Raw genomic sequence first — 18,140 nt, 5'->3', positions numbered from 1 at the left:
TGAGAAATGTAATTGTGTTGTATACCTACAATGTACCAATAAAAGAATTTAATACAAAAAAAAAGAGAAGAAAATGGAAAGACATCCCTTGTTCTTGGGTAGGAAGAACCAATATAGTGAAAATGGCCATACTTCTAAAACTGTTATACAGATTCAATGCAATCCAGATTGAAATTCCAACAGTATATTTCACAGAACTACAGAAAACAATCCAAAAATTCATTTGGAACAAAAAAAGACCTAGAATAGCAAAAGCCATTCTAGGCAACAAAGACAAAGCAGGGGTATCACAATGTCCAACTTAAAACTATACTACAAAGCTACTATGATAAAACAGCATGATACTGGCAAAGAAACAGACCTGAAGATCAATGGAACAGATGATGCAAAAACAACTTCAGACATATTCAGATATACTTCAGACATACTCAGCCACCTCAGCTTTGACAATGGAACTAAACACCCTCACTGGAGGAAAGATAGCCTTTTTAATAAATGGTACTGGAAAAACTGGATTTTAACTTGCCAAAAATTAAAACTAGACCTATATCTCTCATCATGCACTAAACTAAAACAAAAAAGATCAAAGATCTAAATATTAAAACAGAAATATTAAACCTGCTGGAAAACAGGTTAAGTAGAACTCGAGGACAATAGGATAGGAAACGACTTTATGAACCAGACCTCAGTCCCATGGAACTAGCACAAAGAATCCACAACTGAGATCTCACCTTATTAAAAAGCTTCTGCAGAGCAAGAGAAACCACAAACAGAGTGAAGAGACAACTTATAATGTGAGAAAAAAATTTTACCAACTGTTCCTCAAGGGACTTTTATCTAGAATATATAAAGAACTTAAAAAAATCAGACCTCTCAAATTTGAAGACCCAATACAAAAATGGGCATCTGAAATGAACTGACATCTCTCACATAATGAAGTAGAATCAGCAAATAAACATACGAAAAAATGTTCAACATCACTGATCATTCAAGAGATGCAGATGAAAACAACAGTGAGATTCCATCCCACTCTAGAAAGAATGGCTATCAAGAAATCAACCAATAACAAATGTTGGTGGGGCTGCTGGAAAAAAGCAACCCTTCTCCATTGTTGGTGGGAGTGCAGACTGTTGCAATCATTGTGGAAATGAGTGTGGAGATTTCTCAAAAAACTAGGATTAGAGGTCTCATTTGACCCAGCTATTTTGCTTCAGTGTATATTCTCAAAAGAGTTAAAAGAATCATACCACAGCAATATATGCACACCCAAGTTTATAGCAGCACAGTTTGTAATAGCTAAATCTTGGAAACAGCCAAAATGCCCATCAATTGGTGATTGGAAAAGATGTGGGTTTTTTGTAAAATGGAGTACTACTCAGCCATAAAGAAAAACTAGGGACATTTATAGCTAAATGGATGCACCTTGAGACCACAATCTTAAGTGAAATAAACAGGACACACGTGTAAATACCAAATTGTTTCTCTGTTGTGAGAAAGTAAAAGTGTAAATAGGACCAAAATGTATCATATATATTGTGAAATAGGAAGAAAATATTCAAAGGGGAAAGGGAACTAGGGCGGGGGGAGTGGAGCAAAGGAAAGAAGGGTAAAAAATGAAGTAAGATAGAAAAAATGGAAACAAAGTTTATTAAATAGGGAGGGGTGGAGGGGTTGAAAGGAGGTCAGGGGAATGGAAAAAAAATAAGAGCCAAGATATATCATGTACAGGTACATATTCCGAATGATGAATGTGATCATAATATATACCTAAAATGTACCAATAAACTGAATTTAAAAAGTCTGAACTCTAAAAATTTCATGTTTTCCACAAACTTCATTTCACACCATCCAAACCTTGTGTCCTCTAGAAGAAAGGAAGCCTAACGTCTCCTTGATTCCACCCTATCACTCAAGGGAGAAAGCACTGCTGTAGTTGTTTATTCTTAAGGGCTCTAGTGCTCTGCCAACATGGGTGACTCGACTGCCTGTCAGCTCCTTCTACTGTCACTCCTCTAATTCTAGGTTTCAAAAGAATGACAAACATAGGCTAACTTTCCTCTCTGTCCAGAAGGCATTCTCATGGGGCTAGACTGACATCAAGATTTCCAGGTGCCCCAGACAGAACGATATCAGCCTCTTTCTCTCACTCACATGTAGTAAGTAATACATGGTCCAGGATTTCCTGTACTCTTGAGCTTGGTGTCTTTGCCACCTTTGCTTTACTTTATGTTTCTCATCTGTTTTTCTCTGGGACTGAACAGATGCATACTTTTCTTTCTCTGAAGCAGTGATCAAAACTTAATTATGAGTCTCCACGGAGAAATACGAGGTGTGATAAAAAAAATACGATATGTGTTTAAATAAAAATGATTACAATAAGACACACTGCAATTAATACCACTCAAAATACTTCTCACTTCAAACACACTTATCCCATCATTCTTCCCACTTTCTGAAGCAGTCCTGGAAGTCCTCTTTTATGACTGCCTTTAGTTGCACCATCGTAGTTGTCTTGATGTCCTGAATCAACTGAAAAATTTACCTTTTGTGGTCATTTTGACTTTGGGGAAGAGCAAGAATTTGGATGTTGCCACATCTGCTGAATAAGGTGAATGAGGACACCCATAATGTTTTTTTTAATATTAAAAGATCTTTTTATTTGTTAATGTAGCCTGCTTTTCCAATGAACGGCACTCAAAAGCAACACCCACAATATTTTTTATCACACCTTGTAAAGACAGTCACAGAAGAAACCTTCCAGAACTCCTTCAAAAAATGGCAAGATTGGTGAAATGGTGTGCTCAAAGTGAGGGGGATTATTTGGAGGGGAAGTAAAGATAAAGTCTTTTACTATAAATTATTTTTAATTTAAACATTCACAATATTTTTCAATTACTCTTGTAAGCATAGGAAAAAAGTCTACATATGGTATGGTTTAGATGACTTCAAGGCATACTGAGAATTGGGGCTAAATTCCCAGCTAATATGACAAAGCTATTTTATTTTGTTTTACTTCATTCCATGAATCTGTCTCTCTGAAGGCCAAAGATGCCTATGATATGCATCATCCTAATATAGAGTCTCAATCTTACAGAAATGTCCAATCTTACCTGATCTGCTTGCCTTCTCTCATGTCATATAAGGAAAAGAAGACATCAGTATCTTCCCCAATGGTATTGTAGGTGAAACTCTTCAGACTTATGAAGAAGTGATGTGGCACTGGCATCCGACAGGCTTCCCCATGACGTGGGCGCATTGTGTCTACCTAATGAGGAAGGCAAACACTAGTGATTTCCATTTATAAATATTAACGATAAAAACAAAAACTAAATTACTAAGTTCTGTCACACTGCTGAGGGTATTATTTGAGACAATGAAGAAGCTTTCTGTGCCTGTAAGGGTTGCTGTGTCATAGAGTTGGGTGGAGATGGACAAGCAAGGAGATGGGAAGAGAAAACATACTGGAGAGAGGGGAACAGAAATTCTGACAAGCAAACTCAACTCTCCAAGTCACAAATCTAAATTTTCTAGGGAACAATTTTCAAAGTCATTTCTTAGTGATGCTTTCATGACACTGACGCACTGGATTTACACTGTTACCAGTGATAATAGTTACTATTCTAAATAACATTTTTTCTCCCAAACTGATTCATTTTAATCTCAATCTAGTACTTATAACTGTATTTATGTAAATTTTCATATAGAAATGGCAAAATCTGCTTGGAGCTCGAGACACAAGAAGAAAGTCGCCACACAATCAAGAAGTTAAGGGTGTCTGTCATTTCTTACTGCTTTCAGATGTTACGCTCTCTTAAAAGAAAGAACTGAAGGGAAAGATTGGGAGACATGGGTAAATCACTTACCTGGGATGTGCTCTGTTGTACACTCTGCCGGCTAGACAAATGCTGTAGAAAGAAAGAGAGAAATATTTACACTACTGGGAAGAAAAGTAACTTTTATTAAATACCATCTATGTGCTAGGCAGTTATTATGCCTTTTACCTTCATGACCTCATTTGATTGTGATAACCTTGTTAGTTATTCATATTTAATGGAGACAACTAAAGCTTAGAGTAAGGCAGTGATGTGCTGAAGGTCATAGAACAAGAAAATGGCAATGTTTATATTCAAACCCCAGTCTCTCTAACTCTGAGTACTGAACAAGTCACAGGCGGATGCTTGCTACTGTATTTTTATTCGGGCAACATCATCTCTTGCTAAACCATTTTCAGAGATGCCTGGTCCAGCTTCCTAAGTCTTTCCACACTGGAGCCCTTTAAAGAAGGGACTTTCTCTTTGACATCTCTCCATGCAGTTTATCTGTTGTTGGCTGATGTTAGAAGAAGCAGAATCCAAATCTGGCTATACCACTCATAAGTTATGAAACTTTAGACAATCTGTATGTTTTCCTCAATTGTAAAGTTGAGATAAGAGCCTTATCTTATGACCGGGCAGAAGAGCGGGATCCCCCTCGTCGTGTTCCTCCCCCAGCTCTGTCAAGAGATCGAGAAAGAGAAAGAGATAGAGAAAAAGAAAGAGAAGGTGAAAAAGAGAAGGTGAAAAAGAGAAGGCCTCATGGAGAGCTGATAAAGATAGGGAATCTCTTCGTCGTACTAAAAATGAGACTGATGAAGATGGCTGGACCACGGTACGATGCTAAGTCCCAAGAGAATGGATTCAAACTTTCGTGTCTTACATAGGTTTGATCACATTCAAGGATTATTATACTTGTACTTCAGTCTAAATTGGATTCTTTAACATTTCACCATAACACAAAAGCATGAACTTGTATTAATCTTATGTAATAGATTGATCATTCACCCTATCCACAGGATGGTGGGAAACCATGCCATTTTCTGGAATTTAAGGTGTTGCGTTATTTCATCAATCGTTTGTTTACAAAAAAAAGAAAAACTAACAAATTTAAAATGTGAACCCATCAGGTATTGAGTAATACCTGTATCTTGCTATAGAACAGGTCTTTTTTTCTTTTGATTTGGAAATACCTGATATTAATTTGGAATGAGGTAAGGTTCTATTAAAGAATAGGTTATTTGAAGACTCTTTAAACCAGTGGATCTGAAACAATTTTCGCACCATTAGTAATTGAAACATACCTCTTTAGGTATTTTGAGGTATTTACTATTAACTAAATTTAGAAAGCTTTTGGGTTCACTCTAAGTGCAGTAAACATTGGAGTCGGTGGGATTTTCTGTAGATTTTACTTGAGGTGAGTATAAAGCAGTTCGCAGTCTTTATTGTAATGACAATACTGCTTGAGTGCAAACCCTGAAACAATACAGCTTTTAAACTTAAAACTTTTTGGTAAACTATCGCTGAATTTTTTTCTGTTGCCAATAGGAAACTGCTTTCCATTAATGGAGAATTCATGCCTTTCAAGCATTTTAAATATGACAATATTTATAAATGTGGTTTGCAGAAATTGTTTAAATTCTTTTTCCTAATTTTCTTTCTCCAGAATAGAGTCTTTCAACAAATAATTTCTAGTAATGACTGTGTTGACTTCAATTTTGGAGTAGTTATTTTAAAGATTAACTATTTGGTCGTATTGAAGCCAACACAGAACTTGCTGCTGTGTTTTCTTTCTTCAGTGATAAATAAAATACTCACAGGAAAAAAAAAAAAAGAGGCTTATCTTATCTTTTCCAGGAGGTTGTTGTGAGGCTCAAATTTCACAATGGAAATGTATATGATAGGGTCATAACAGAGAAGTTGGGACACATGGTTTTAAATTTTGACTCACATTTACTAGCTGTGTATATTCTTATCTGTAAAATGAGGGTAAAATTCTGTGTCTAACTCAACCTCATAGGTTAACCCAGCATATTACCTGTCATATTGTAAGTGGATAGTAATTGTTATCCAGAACTGGTATCCTAGTATAACTGGTTATTATAGGATATAATAATAATAAATATATGTAGAAGTAAACTCTGGCCAAGAAGAATGGTGATATCATAAACATTTAGTGCCCAGTATTGGTAAATTCAATAATGAGAGCTTCTACGTAGCTTTCTCTTACAGCCTAAAGGTGTGGGGTAGTACTCACTTGGTAAAATGTTCCACATTACATGGGTAACAAGAATGAGTGCTATAATTGAATGGTTTTATTTAATTTCCAAATACATACATGTAATCTGAAATTAAACTAAAGCAAAATTAAATATTAATTTAAATGTGCCTCAATGGTTATATTTGCTAATTATTAAACATCTACATGCAGAAATTTAGATGGGTAAGAAGATGATGGGCAGCCTGCACTTACAGGCTGGTCCGGAGTATTCATCAAAAACAACAGGTAGGGGGCTGGGGATTTAGCTCAGTGGTTTCACCACCTGCTGCACAAGCGCAGGGACCCAAGGTCAATCCCTGGTACCCTACCCCCCAAAAAAGAAAAACCCAGGTAGTCAATTCTGTTAGGACACAGAGGTACCATAGGAATTCAGAGAACTGCATCTTTTTTTCCCCATGGGTAGCTTTACAGTTTGTGAATTCTTTTCATTTTTTTTCCCATTAAGTTTATTGGTACATTTTCTGTATAAAATACAGTTACATTCATCATTGGGATCTTGTACCTTTACATGAGTCTCTTGGTTCTTATTTTTTTCCCCTTCCCTTGCCCTCCCTTCACCCCCTCCACCCTTTCCTATTTGCAAAGACCTTGTTTCCATTTTTTTTCCTCTTCTCATAGTTTTTCCTCTCCCTTTTTTCCCTTCCCCTACCCCTCCCAATTCCCCTGCTCTTTTAGACCTTTTCTTCCTGTTACACAATACCAGTTATACATTTTTTAAATTACAATATTAACATCTAGGAGACATTACCACAGATTTTACAGAATTTAAAAGGATATAGAAAGCATATTACAAAAATCTTTTTTGAAATAAATTTGACAACTTCTAAGAAGTACCTTGGAAGACAAATTAATGAAACTAACTCTGGAGGAAATATAAAATTTGAATAGCACCTATTAAAGAAAGTATATTCCTAGCTTGAAAACCTACCTATATGACAACAGCAGGCTCATAAACATTTTAAATGATAAATTATATCAAACAATTAAAGCAGAAAAAAGAAGGAACACTTCTCCCCTCATTTTAGGAAACCAACATTGTGCTAATCCTAAAATTGGATAAAGATAACAGAAGAAAAAAGTATGAACATAGATAGAAATTTGTTTAACAAAACAAACTACTGGAAGTCAGATCTGGCAGGATGTAGAAAGTGGTTTTGTTATAGGGATGGCAGTGGTGGTTTAGCATTGGAAGATCCACTCCCAAAAGTAATCATTTTAACAGAGGAAAGGAAAAAGCCATATGATCCTGTCACTAGTTGGAGAAAAAGTATTGGACTAAATTCTACAGCTGTTCATGGTAAAAGCTATCAGGAGACTAGAAGTAGAACAGAAACTTCTCAACAGATTAAAGACATGTACTCCATACTTCCAGCGAGAATGCCTTATACGAATGGAGAAGATACAATGCTTTCTCCTTAAGGTGGGGAACAAGGCCAGATATGCTTACTCTTTATCCGTCCATTAAACTTTGAAACCTAGTCCCCACCAAAATAGTCTGGCAATAAAATGACACAACTAGGATAGGATTGGCAGGGCAGAAGCAAAATCTTTATATGTAGATGAAATGATCATCTACAGAGAAAATACTAAGAAATCTCTAGGAGCCCCTAGAACTTGTACTTGAATTTAGCAGGATTTGAAAACACAAGGTATATATAAAATTCAGGTCTGTGTATACTTGCTATAAATGAAGAACTGGATATTGAAATTTAAAAGTTATGTAGGAGTACAAAGGACCCAGAAAAGCCAAAAACAAAAACAAAAACAGTGTTGAAAGATGTTTAGCACCCAATTTTAAGACTTCTTAGAGAATTCTTAGAGCTCATTAATAGACAACCCAATTAAAAAGTAGACATAAGATGATAAACAGCCAGTACAGCACAAGGAAAGATGTGCAACTCTAGAATCAGAAAAACACTAATCAGTACAATAACAAGATTGAATTATACACTCATTAGGGAGATGAAGTCAAAAGTTTTAAAAGCCTTGTCATGACTTTTTGTTTTTGTTGGATTCTCCCCTTTTGTGTTTGTCACGCCCAACGGATTCATTCTGCTGGGTTTCCTGGGGTTGTGATCCTCATTGTCTTTTCCTAGGGTATTGTCTAAAATTTTTTGGAGTGCTGCTTTGGTATTCATGAAGTTCCTGAGGTGCTCTTTATCATGAAAGTATCTTATTTCTCCATCAATTTTGAAAGAGAGTTTTGCAGGGTACATCAATCTGGGTTGGAAGCTGTTTTCCTTTAGGGCTTAAAATACATCACTCCAAGCTCTTCTTGCCTTGAGGGTTTGCATTGAGAAGTCTGCTGTGATTCTGATGGGCTTTCCTTTGTATGTGATTTGTTTCTTTTCCCTCACTGCTTGTAGAATTTTGTTCTTGTGTTGGACTTCTGGAATCCTAACTATTATATGCCTATGTGTAGATTTTTTTTGATTAAGGCTAGCTGGAGTCCTCTATGCCTCACTTATCTGTATGTCAAGTTCTTTTCCCCTCCTTGGGAAGTTTTCCACCATCAGTTTTTTTATGTCATCTGCACTCTCTCCTCTTTCTTCATTGACTCCAATCAGTCTTATGTTGTTCTTCTTTGCATCGTTTAGCAGCTGCTGGATTGATTTCTCATGTTCCCTTAAAATTTTAAAGCAATTTTTCTTTTCCTCCTCACTAATTGCAATCTTCTCTTCTATATGTGAAATTCTATCCTCACATTGGTTCATTCTGCTCTGCAGACTTTCAATGGAGTTTTTAATCTCTTGGAAGTCTGTTTGTATCTGTTTTATGGATTCCATTTGTTTCCAATGTTGGGATTCCATCATGTTCCTCAGATCCTCTATTTTTTTATCTGTGTCCTCTCTAGATTTATTAATCATGTCTTGCCCCCAGAGCAAAATCTTTGCTGTTATCTGAGTAATTATTTCTGATTTCATTTTTCCCAGATCCTCTTTTGTTGCCAGTTCAGAGAGTCTAGGTGGTTGAGTATCAGATTGTTTCATCTCATTTCCATTTGGGGTTGCTGTAGGTGATCCAGAAGTCTGTTTTTGAGACTTGTTTACGTGTCTTCTCATTTCCACGGGAGGGAGTGCTTCTGGCACCCACACGGCTTACCTTCTCTGACCTAGGAGCTTGAGATGGCAGAGGGGGACTTCCTTCCGGGTTCTGGGACCAGCTCAGTTTCTCTCCCCTAGGAGCATGGGATGGAGGCAGGGACCTTCCTTCCGGGTGTTGGGACCCGCTCACCTTCTCTGCCCTAGGAGCCTGGGATACAGGCGGGGAGCTTCCTTCCGGGTGCTGGGACCTGCTGAGCTTCTCTGCCCAGAACTGCATCTTGAGAGGGTTAGCAACCAGGTAAAATATTGGTATTTAGAAAGATAAGAAAATTAACTAAAACAATGTGCTACGGAACTGAGTGAATAGTGGCTTGGTGGGTGAAGGAGAGTCTTTCCTTATTGTGCTGTAGTAAAAGGAAAAATTCAGCATATTTTTATGCCTATTGACTTTGGACAGAAATACAGCCTCAGCAGATAGATCTGGATACAAGCAAATGAACAGAGAGGAAAGTGATAATTCATGATCCCTACAATCAAATGATAATAGAAATATAATGTATCATAATCTAACACAATGAATATATTTCTAACAGAGAAGTTTATATCTATGAGTACATATATTAGAAAAACACAGCAATTCCAAATAAATAACCTAATGCTTCATCTCCAGGTCCTAGAAAAAAAATTTAAAAACCAATTCCAAAACCAGTAGTAGGAAAGAAATACCAGAAATCAGAGGGGAACTTAGTGAAATTGAAACTATAAAAAATTACAAGGGATCAATTAATTAAGGAGTTGGTTATTTGAAAAGATAAACAAGATGATAGGCCCTCAGCCAAACTTATCAAAAGATGCCCAAATTAACAAAATTAGAACTGAAAAAGGCAAGATAATAGATACCACTGAAATCTAGAAGATACTTCATTATTTTAAAAAGTTACATCTAATAAATCAGAAAATTTTGAAAAAAATAAATTCTTAAGACACATGACTTACCAAAATATGAAGAAAATATTTTAAAATTGAAATGGATCCATAATAAGCAATTTAATTAATGTATTAATAAAACCTCTATCAATTAAGAAAAGCTGACAACCTATTGAATTGCTGAATTTTACACCTTTAGAGAAGGGCTAAAACCAAGGTTCCTCAATTTTTTTCCATATAATCAAAAGAAAGGAATGTTTCCAAACTCATTCTATGAAGCCAGCATTGCCCTGATTACCAAAATGGGATAAGGATTCAACAACAACTACAACAATACTGCAAGCCAATACCCTTGATAAATACAGATGTCCCCTATTTCTAAAACAGAATTCAACAACTCATTAAAAATACCATATATCAGTTCTTTCATTAGGTTGATTCCTAGGTATTTCATTTTTTTTTTTGGATGCTATTGTGGAGGGAGTTGTTTCTCCAGTTTCTCTCTCAGTGAGTCTGTTGTTCGTGTACAGGAAGGCTATTGATTTTTGTGTGTTGACCTTGTAACCAGCTACTCTACTGAATTTGGTTACTAAGTGTAGAAGATTTTGATGGAGTTCTTGGGGTCTTCTGTATCAATTTAACTTCTTCATTTCCTATCTTTATTCCTTATATTTCTTTCTCTTGTCTAATTGCTGTGGCTAATGTTTCCAAAACTATATGCAGCAGGAGTGGTGACAGTGGATATCTTCGTCTTGTTCCTGATTTTAGTGTGAAGGATTTCAGTTTTTTTTTTTCTTTTCTCATACCGGGGATCGAACTCAGGTCCTTGTGCTTGCACAGCAGGTGACAAAACCACTGAGCTAAATCCCTGGCCCTGGATTTCAGTTTTTGACTATTTAGCATGATGTTGGCTGTTGCTTTTTTATAGACGGCTTTTACTGTTGGTGGGAGTGTAGAATGGTGCAACCACTGTGGAAATCAGTATAGAGATGCCTCAAAAAACTACGATGAGAAGTCCCATTTGACCAAGCTATTCCCCTGCTGGGCATCTTCCCACAAGAATTACAAGTCATATCACAGCGATATATGTGCACCCATCCTTATAGCGGCACACTTTGTAACAGATAAAACTTGGAAACAGCCCAACTGCTCATCAACTAGAGACTGGATAAAGAAAATGTGGTTTTTAAAAAATAAAATGGAGTACTACTCGGCCATCAAGAATGAGAAACTAGAGACATTTATAGCTAAATGGATGCACACTGAGGCTATACTCTTAGGTGAAGTGAATAGGACACATGTGTAAATACTGAATAGTTTCTCTGGTGTGAGAAACTGAAAGTGTAAATAAGGATCAAAACATATAATAGATTATGTGAAATAGGAAGAAAAGGTCCAAAGGGGAAGGGGAAGTGGGAGGAGAGGGAAAGGAAAGAAGGGAAAGGAATAAATATGAGAAAAGGAAGAAAATAAAAAACAAAGTCTTTGTAAATAGGAAGGGGTGGAGGGGTTGAAGGTAAGGCTGGGGAATGGGGAAAAAATAAGAACCAAGATATCCCATATAAAGGTACAAATTCCTAATGAAGAATGTCATTATATTGTATACTTAAAATGTACCAATAAAATTAATGAATAAAAAACATATCATACATCATGACCAAGTTGGCTTCAACCCAGGTATGCAAAAGTTGTTCAATTATATGTAAATCAATAAATGTAATATACCACATTGACAGAATCAAGAATAAAAACCACATGATCATCTCAATAGATACATAAAAAGCCTTAGACAAAAATCCAAAATCGCTTCATGATAAAAACCCTGATGAAAATAAGTACAGTAGGACCTCACTGTACACCAATAAAAGCCACATGTGACAAACCCACACCATCATCAGACTGGAATAAAACTGAAAATATTTTGTAAAATCAGGAACAAGACAAGGGTATCCACTTTTACAACTGCTATTCAATATATTACTTGATACATAGCCAGAGCAATTAAGAAAGAGAAAAGAGGGGCTGGGGATTTAACTTAGTGTTTCCAGTGCCTGCCTCACAAGCGCTAGGACCTGAGTGTGTTCCCTGGTACCAAAAAAAAAAAAAAGAAAAAGAAAAGTAAGAAAACAGATTACAAACAAGAAAGGAAGAAGTCAAATTATCCCTATTTGCAGATGATATTATTCTTTACATTGAAAATCCACAAAAATTTACCAGAAGCCTTTTTAGACCTAAAAAAGAAATTAAACAAAGTTATAGAATGCAAACTTATTGCACAAAATTCAATAGTATTCTTGTACAATAATAATGAACTCACAAAGAAAAAAATAAGGAAAACAATTCAATTTGCAATAGCTCAAAAAAAAAACAAAACCCAAACCTCTAGGAATCAACCTAACTAAGGAGGTAAAAGACTATAATGGAAAGTACAGAAATCTGCTAAAAAGAAATTTTTTTTGATACTGGCGATCGAACTCAGGACCTTGGACTTGTGAGGCAGGCGTGGTGCCACTGAACTAAATCCCCTGTCCCAGAACTCTGAATAAAGAAACTGAAGAGGGCATTGGAAAATGGAAAGACATACCTTGTTCTTGGATCGGAAGAACCAATATTGTGAAAATGGTAATATTATCAAAAGTGATCTATACATTTAAGGCAATCCCTATTAAAATACCAACCACATTTTACACAGAACAGGAAAAAAGTCCTAAAATTCATCTGGAATCAGAAAAGACTCAGAATAACCAAAGCAATCCCAAGCAAAGCAAAACTGTAATCAACACATTATTTGACTTCCAAGTCATACTGCAAAGGTACAATGCTGAACATAGTGATACATGCCTGGGAATCTTGCACTCTGGAAGGCTAAGGCAGGGGCACTGTGATGCCTGGGAAACTTAGCAACTTAGTAAGAACTTTTCTCAAAATAAAAAAAAAAAAAAAGGGTGGGTAATGTAGCTCAGCATGAAGGCCCTGGGTTCAATGACAAGTGACATTGACACACACATACACACACACACACCCATGCACCAAAACTATAACAACATAAAACATGCTACTAGCACAAAACAGTCATGTTAAAAAAAAAGCATGTACAAACACCCAATGATAAATGTAAACGTATTGTATACCTAAAATGTACCAATGAAGGAATTTTTTAAAAAAGCATGTAGAAAAATGGAATAGAACAGAAAATAGAAACACCTCATGCACATATAGCCATTTGATTTTTGACAAAGGGAACAAAACCATATTGGAGAAAAGTCGTTTATTTTACAAATGGTGCTGGGAAAATTAGATGTCCACTTGAAGAAGACAAACTAGATCTGTACCTCTAACCCTGTACTAAAATCAAATGAAAATGGATCAAAGACCTAGATATAAAAAAAGAAACTTTGAAACTGTGGGAAAATAATACAAGGGAAACACTTGAAGCCATAGGAAAAGGCAAAGATTTCTTAAATAGAAATCCAATAGAAGCATCAAGGAGCAGAGCTGCCAACAGCACAGAGGAGGTGAACCTTCTGGAGCCCCACTGTACCACTGCCCCCAGCACTGAGGAACAGAGCTGCACGGGTGTCAACAGCACACATCCCTCTCCTCCACCCCAGACTCACCCCCCCAATGGTTGAAATGAGAAGACATGTAAACAACTCTCAAAACCACACTCCCAGATCACCTAAAGCAAGCCCAAAGGGGAATGAGATGGAAAACTCTGATACTCAACCACCTGGACTCCCTGAACTGACAATAATATAGGATTTGGAAAAAATGAAATCAGAAATAATTTCTCAAATAACAGCAGAGATTGTGCCCATAGTGCAAGACATGATAAATGAGTCTAGAGATGACACGGATAAAAAATAGAGGAGCTAAGGAACATGATGGAATCCCAACACAGCAAACAACTGGAATCCATAAAACAGATGCAAACAGATTTTGAGGAGATTAAAAACTCCACTGAAAGTTTATGTGGCAGAATAAGCCAATGAGAGGACAGAATTTTAGATACAGAAGATAAGATTGCAATTAGTGACCAGGAAAAGAAAAATTGCTTCAAAATAGTAAGGGACCACAAAAAATCAATCCAGCAGCTGACAGATGATGCAAAGAGGAACAACATAAGACTGATCAGAGCCAACGAAGAAACAAGAAAGAGTGCAGACAACATAAAAAACAGTTTACAGAAGTGACGGCAGAAAACTTCCCAAGTCGGGGAAAAGAACTTAACATACAAATAAGGCATATAGGACTCTAACTAGCCTTCATCAAAAAAAATCTACACATAGGTATATAAGATTCCAGAAACCCAAAAGAAGAATAAAATTCTACAAGCAGTTAGAGAAAAGAAACAAATCACATACAAAGGAAATCACATCACATCAGAATTGCAGCAGACTTCTCAATGCAAACCCTCAAGGCAAGAAGAGCCTGGGGTGATGTATTTCAAGTCCTAAAGGAAAACAGCCTCCACCCCAGACTGATATACCCTGCCAAACTATCTTTCAAAATTGATGGAGAAATAACATACTTTCATCACAAAGAGCAACTTAGGAACTACATGAATACCAAACCAGCACTCCAAAAAATTTTAGACAAGATTCTAGGAAAACACAATGATGATCACAATGACGAAGCTCACCAGAATGAATCCATCAGGTACAACAAGAAATTAAATGCAAAGGGGGGAGAATCCAAAACAAAGAAAAAGTCATGACAATAGTAAGTCAATATGTATCAGTTATAACCATCAATGTTAATGGTCTCAATTCACCAATCAAAGGAAACAGACTGGCAGAATGGGCTAAGAAGCAAGATCCAACAACATCCTCCATACAAGAAACACACTTAATTAAAAAAGAAACTCATAGTCTAAAAGTTAAATGGTGGAACACAATACTCCATGTGGCTGGAACCCAAAGAAAAACAGGAGTAGTTATCCTTTTGGCAGATCAAGTGGATTTCAAATCAACACTGATTTAGAGAGATAAAGAAGGACACTACATCCTTGTAAAGGGAACAATCCAAGAGGAAGAGATGACAATCATAAATATTTATGCATCAAACACTAGTGCACCCAACTACATAAAACAAATACTAACAGGCACGAAAAATCAAATAAGCACTAATATAATAGTAGTGGGGGGCCTCAAAACCCCACTATCAAAAACAGATAAACTAGACAAAAAATAAGCAACAAAATACTAGAACACAATCGAGCTCTTGAACAAAAGAACTTAATAGATGTTTCCAGAGTGTTCCACCCCGTAAAACCAGAATACACATTCTTTTCAGCTGCACATGGGTTGTTCTCCAAAATAGACCACAAACTCGCTCACAGAAAACATTTAACTAAGTGCAAAGGAATTGAAATTATCCCCTGTATATTATCAGACCATAGTGCGATGAAACTGGAGGTCAATAGCAAAAGAAACTACAAAAATTTCATAAACACATGGAAACTGAACAACACACTTCTGAATAACCAATGGGTGACAGAAGAAACCAGACAGTTCCTTCAATTAAATGACAATGTCAGTACAACATATTGGAATCTATGGGATACAATAAAAGCAGTGTTATGAGGGAAACTCATAGCAGTGAAAACTCATATTAGGAAAACACAGCGAGCCCAATTAAACAACCTGAGGCTGAACCTCAAGCTTCTAGAAAAAGAAGAGTAGGACAAACCCAAAGCACATACAAGGGAGGAAATTATAAAGATCAGAGCAGAAATCAATTCAATGGAGACAAAGAGAAGGATACAAAAAATTAATGAAGCCAACAGTGGGTTCTTTGAAAGAATAAAGAAAATTGACAAACTCTTAGCCAAACTTATCAGAAAAAAAAAGGCCCAAATCCATGCAATTGGGAATGAAAAGGATGAAATTACAACAGATCCAGCAGAAATCTAGAGGATCATTAATACCTATTTCGAGAACCTATATGCCAATAAGATGGAAAACAAAGAAGAAATGGACAGATTCCTAGATACGTATGAATTACCAAAGTTGAACGAAGAAGACCTACAAATTCCAAATAACACAAAATTAATAAATGAAATTGAAAATGTAATTAAAAATGTACCAACCATGAAAGTCCCGGGTCCTGCTGGCTTCACTGCTGCATTCTACAAGGCATTTAGGGAAGAACTACTGCCACTACTGTTTAAACTCTTCAGTGAAATTGAAAGGGAAGCATTACTACCAAATTCATTCCTGGAAGCAAGCATCACCTTGATTTCCAAAGCAGAGAAAGACCCAACCAAAAAAGAAAACTATAGGCCAATCTCACTAATGAACATAGATGCAAAAATCCTTAATAAGAGACTGGCAAATAGAATGCAGATCATACAGCCTGACCAAGTGGGATTCATTCCAGGGATGCAGGGATGGTTCAACATATGCAAATCAATTAATGTAATACACTGTATCAATAGAGCCAAGGACAAAAACCACATGATCATCTCAGTAGATGCAGAAAAAGCATTTGACAAAATCCAACATGCATCTGTGATAAAAGCCCTAAAAAAAATTGCAATAGATGGTCTCTACCTCAACCTGATAAAAACCATCTATGAAAAACCAACAGCCAATATCATACTAAATGGTCAAAAACTGAAATCCTTCACACTAAAATCAGGAACAAGACAAGGGTGTCCACTATCACCATCTCTGTTCAATGTACTCTTGGAAACATTAGCCACAGCAATTAAACAAGAGAAAGAAATAAAAGGAATAAAGATAGGAAATGAAGAAATCAAATTGTCATTATTTGCAGATGACATGATACTCTATATAGAAGACGCCAAGAACGTCACCAAAAACCTTCTAGACTTAATAACCAAATTCAGTAAAGTAGCTGGATACAAGGTCAACACACAAAAATCAATACCTTTCCTCTACATAAACAACAGACTCACTGAGACAGAAATAGGGCAAACAATTCTTTACACAATAGCATCTAACAAACTGAAATTCCTAGGAATCAACCTAACAAAAGATATCAAAGACCTCTTCTCTGAAAACTACAACCCTCTGAAAAGAGAGATTGAAGATTATATCAGAAATGGAAAGACATCCCTTGCTCCTGGGTAGCAAGAATCAACATAGTGAAAATGGTCATACTTCCAAAACTGCTATATAGATTCAATGCAATCCCAATTATAATCCCAGCAGCATACTTCACGGACCTTAAGAACACAATCCAAAAATTCATTTGGAACAAGAGGAGACCCAGAATAGCAAATGCAATCCTAGGCAACAGAGACATGGCAAGGGGTATCACAATCCCCAACTTGATACTATACTACAAAGGTACTGTGATAAAAACAGCATGCTACTGGCAAAGAAACAGACCTGAGGACCAGTGGAGCAGAGTATGAGATGCTGAGACAACTCCAGACACAAACAGCCACTTCATCTTCGACAAAGGAGCCAAACACCCTCACTGGAGGAAAGATAGTTCTTTAATAAATAGTGCTGGATAAACTGGGTTTCAACTTGCCAAAGATTAAAACTAGACCTATATCTTTCATCATCTACTAAGCTAAAATCTAAATGGATCAAAGATCTAAGAATTAAAACAGAAATGCTGAATTGCCTGGAACATAGGTTAGGTAGAACTCTTAAAGACACTGGTGTAGGAAAAGGTTTTATGAACAAAACCTCAGTTGCCCGTGAACTAGCACAATTAACAAGTGGGATCTCTTCTTACTAAACAGCTTCAGCACAGCAAGAGAAATCACTGACAGTGTGAAGAGACAACTCAAAATGTGGAAAAAATTTTCACCTCCTGTTCCTCAGACAAAAGGTCTACTATCTCCAATCTATAAAGAACTTAAATAAAATCAGACCTCCCAAATTTAAAGACCCAATCCAAAAATGGGCAGCTGAAATGAACAGACATTTCTCAAAGAAGTAGAAATAATAAATAAACAAATTAAAAAATGTTCACCATCACTGGTAATTCGAGAGATGCAAATGAAAACAATGCTGAGATTCCACCTCACCCCAGAAAGAATGGCAGCTATCATGAAGTCAACCAATAACAAATGCTGGCAGGGCTGTGGGGAAA

At 36.4% G+C, this 18,140-nt stretch overlaps 1 protein-coding gene across 8 annotated transcripts in view; it reads right to left on the bottom strand.

Annotated features, from left to right (window-relative positions):
• The window catches only part of Dock3 (dedicator of cytokinesis 3), a 633,495-nt gene that overhangs the window by 271,896 nt on the left and 343,459 nt on the right, over positions 1-18,140 (bottom strand). For all 8 annotated transcript variants that reach the window (XM_004834160.4, XM_087186904.1, XM_087186907.1 and 5 more), the window contains 2 exons: positions 3,864-3,905; positions 3,111-3,265 (listed from right to left, as the gene is read on the bottom strand). In XM_004834160.4, coding sequence (XP_004834217.2) covers positions 3,111-3,265; positions 3,864-3,905 — 197 coding nt within the window. The remainder of the gene's footprint in view (positions 1-3,110; positions 3,266-3,863; positions 3,906-18,140) is intronic.

This window comes from Heterocephalus glaber, unplaced genomic scaffold (assembly GCF_053883595.1).
Source record: "Heterocephalus glaber isolate CG9 unplaced genomic scaffold, H.glaber_assembly_v1.0 deba00001504, whole genome shotgun sequence".
Taxonomy (NCBI): domain Eukaryota; kingdom Metazoa; phylum Chordata; class Mammalia; order Rodentia; family Bathyergidae; genus Heterocephalus; species Heterocephalus glaber.
Note: the sequence above shows the minus strand (reverse complement) of the source record. Positions and strands in the feature narration are given on the sequence as shown.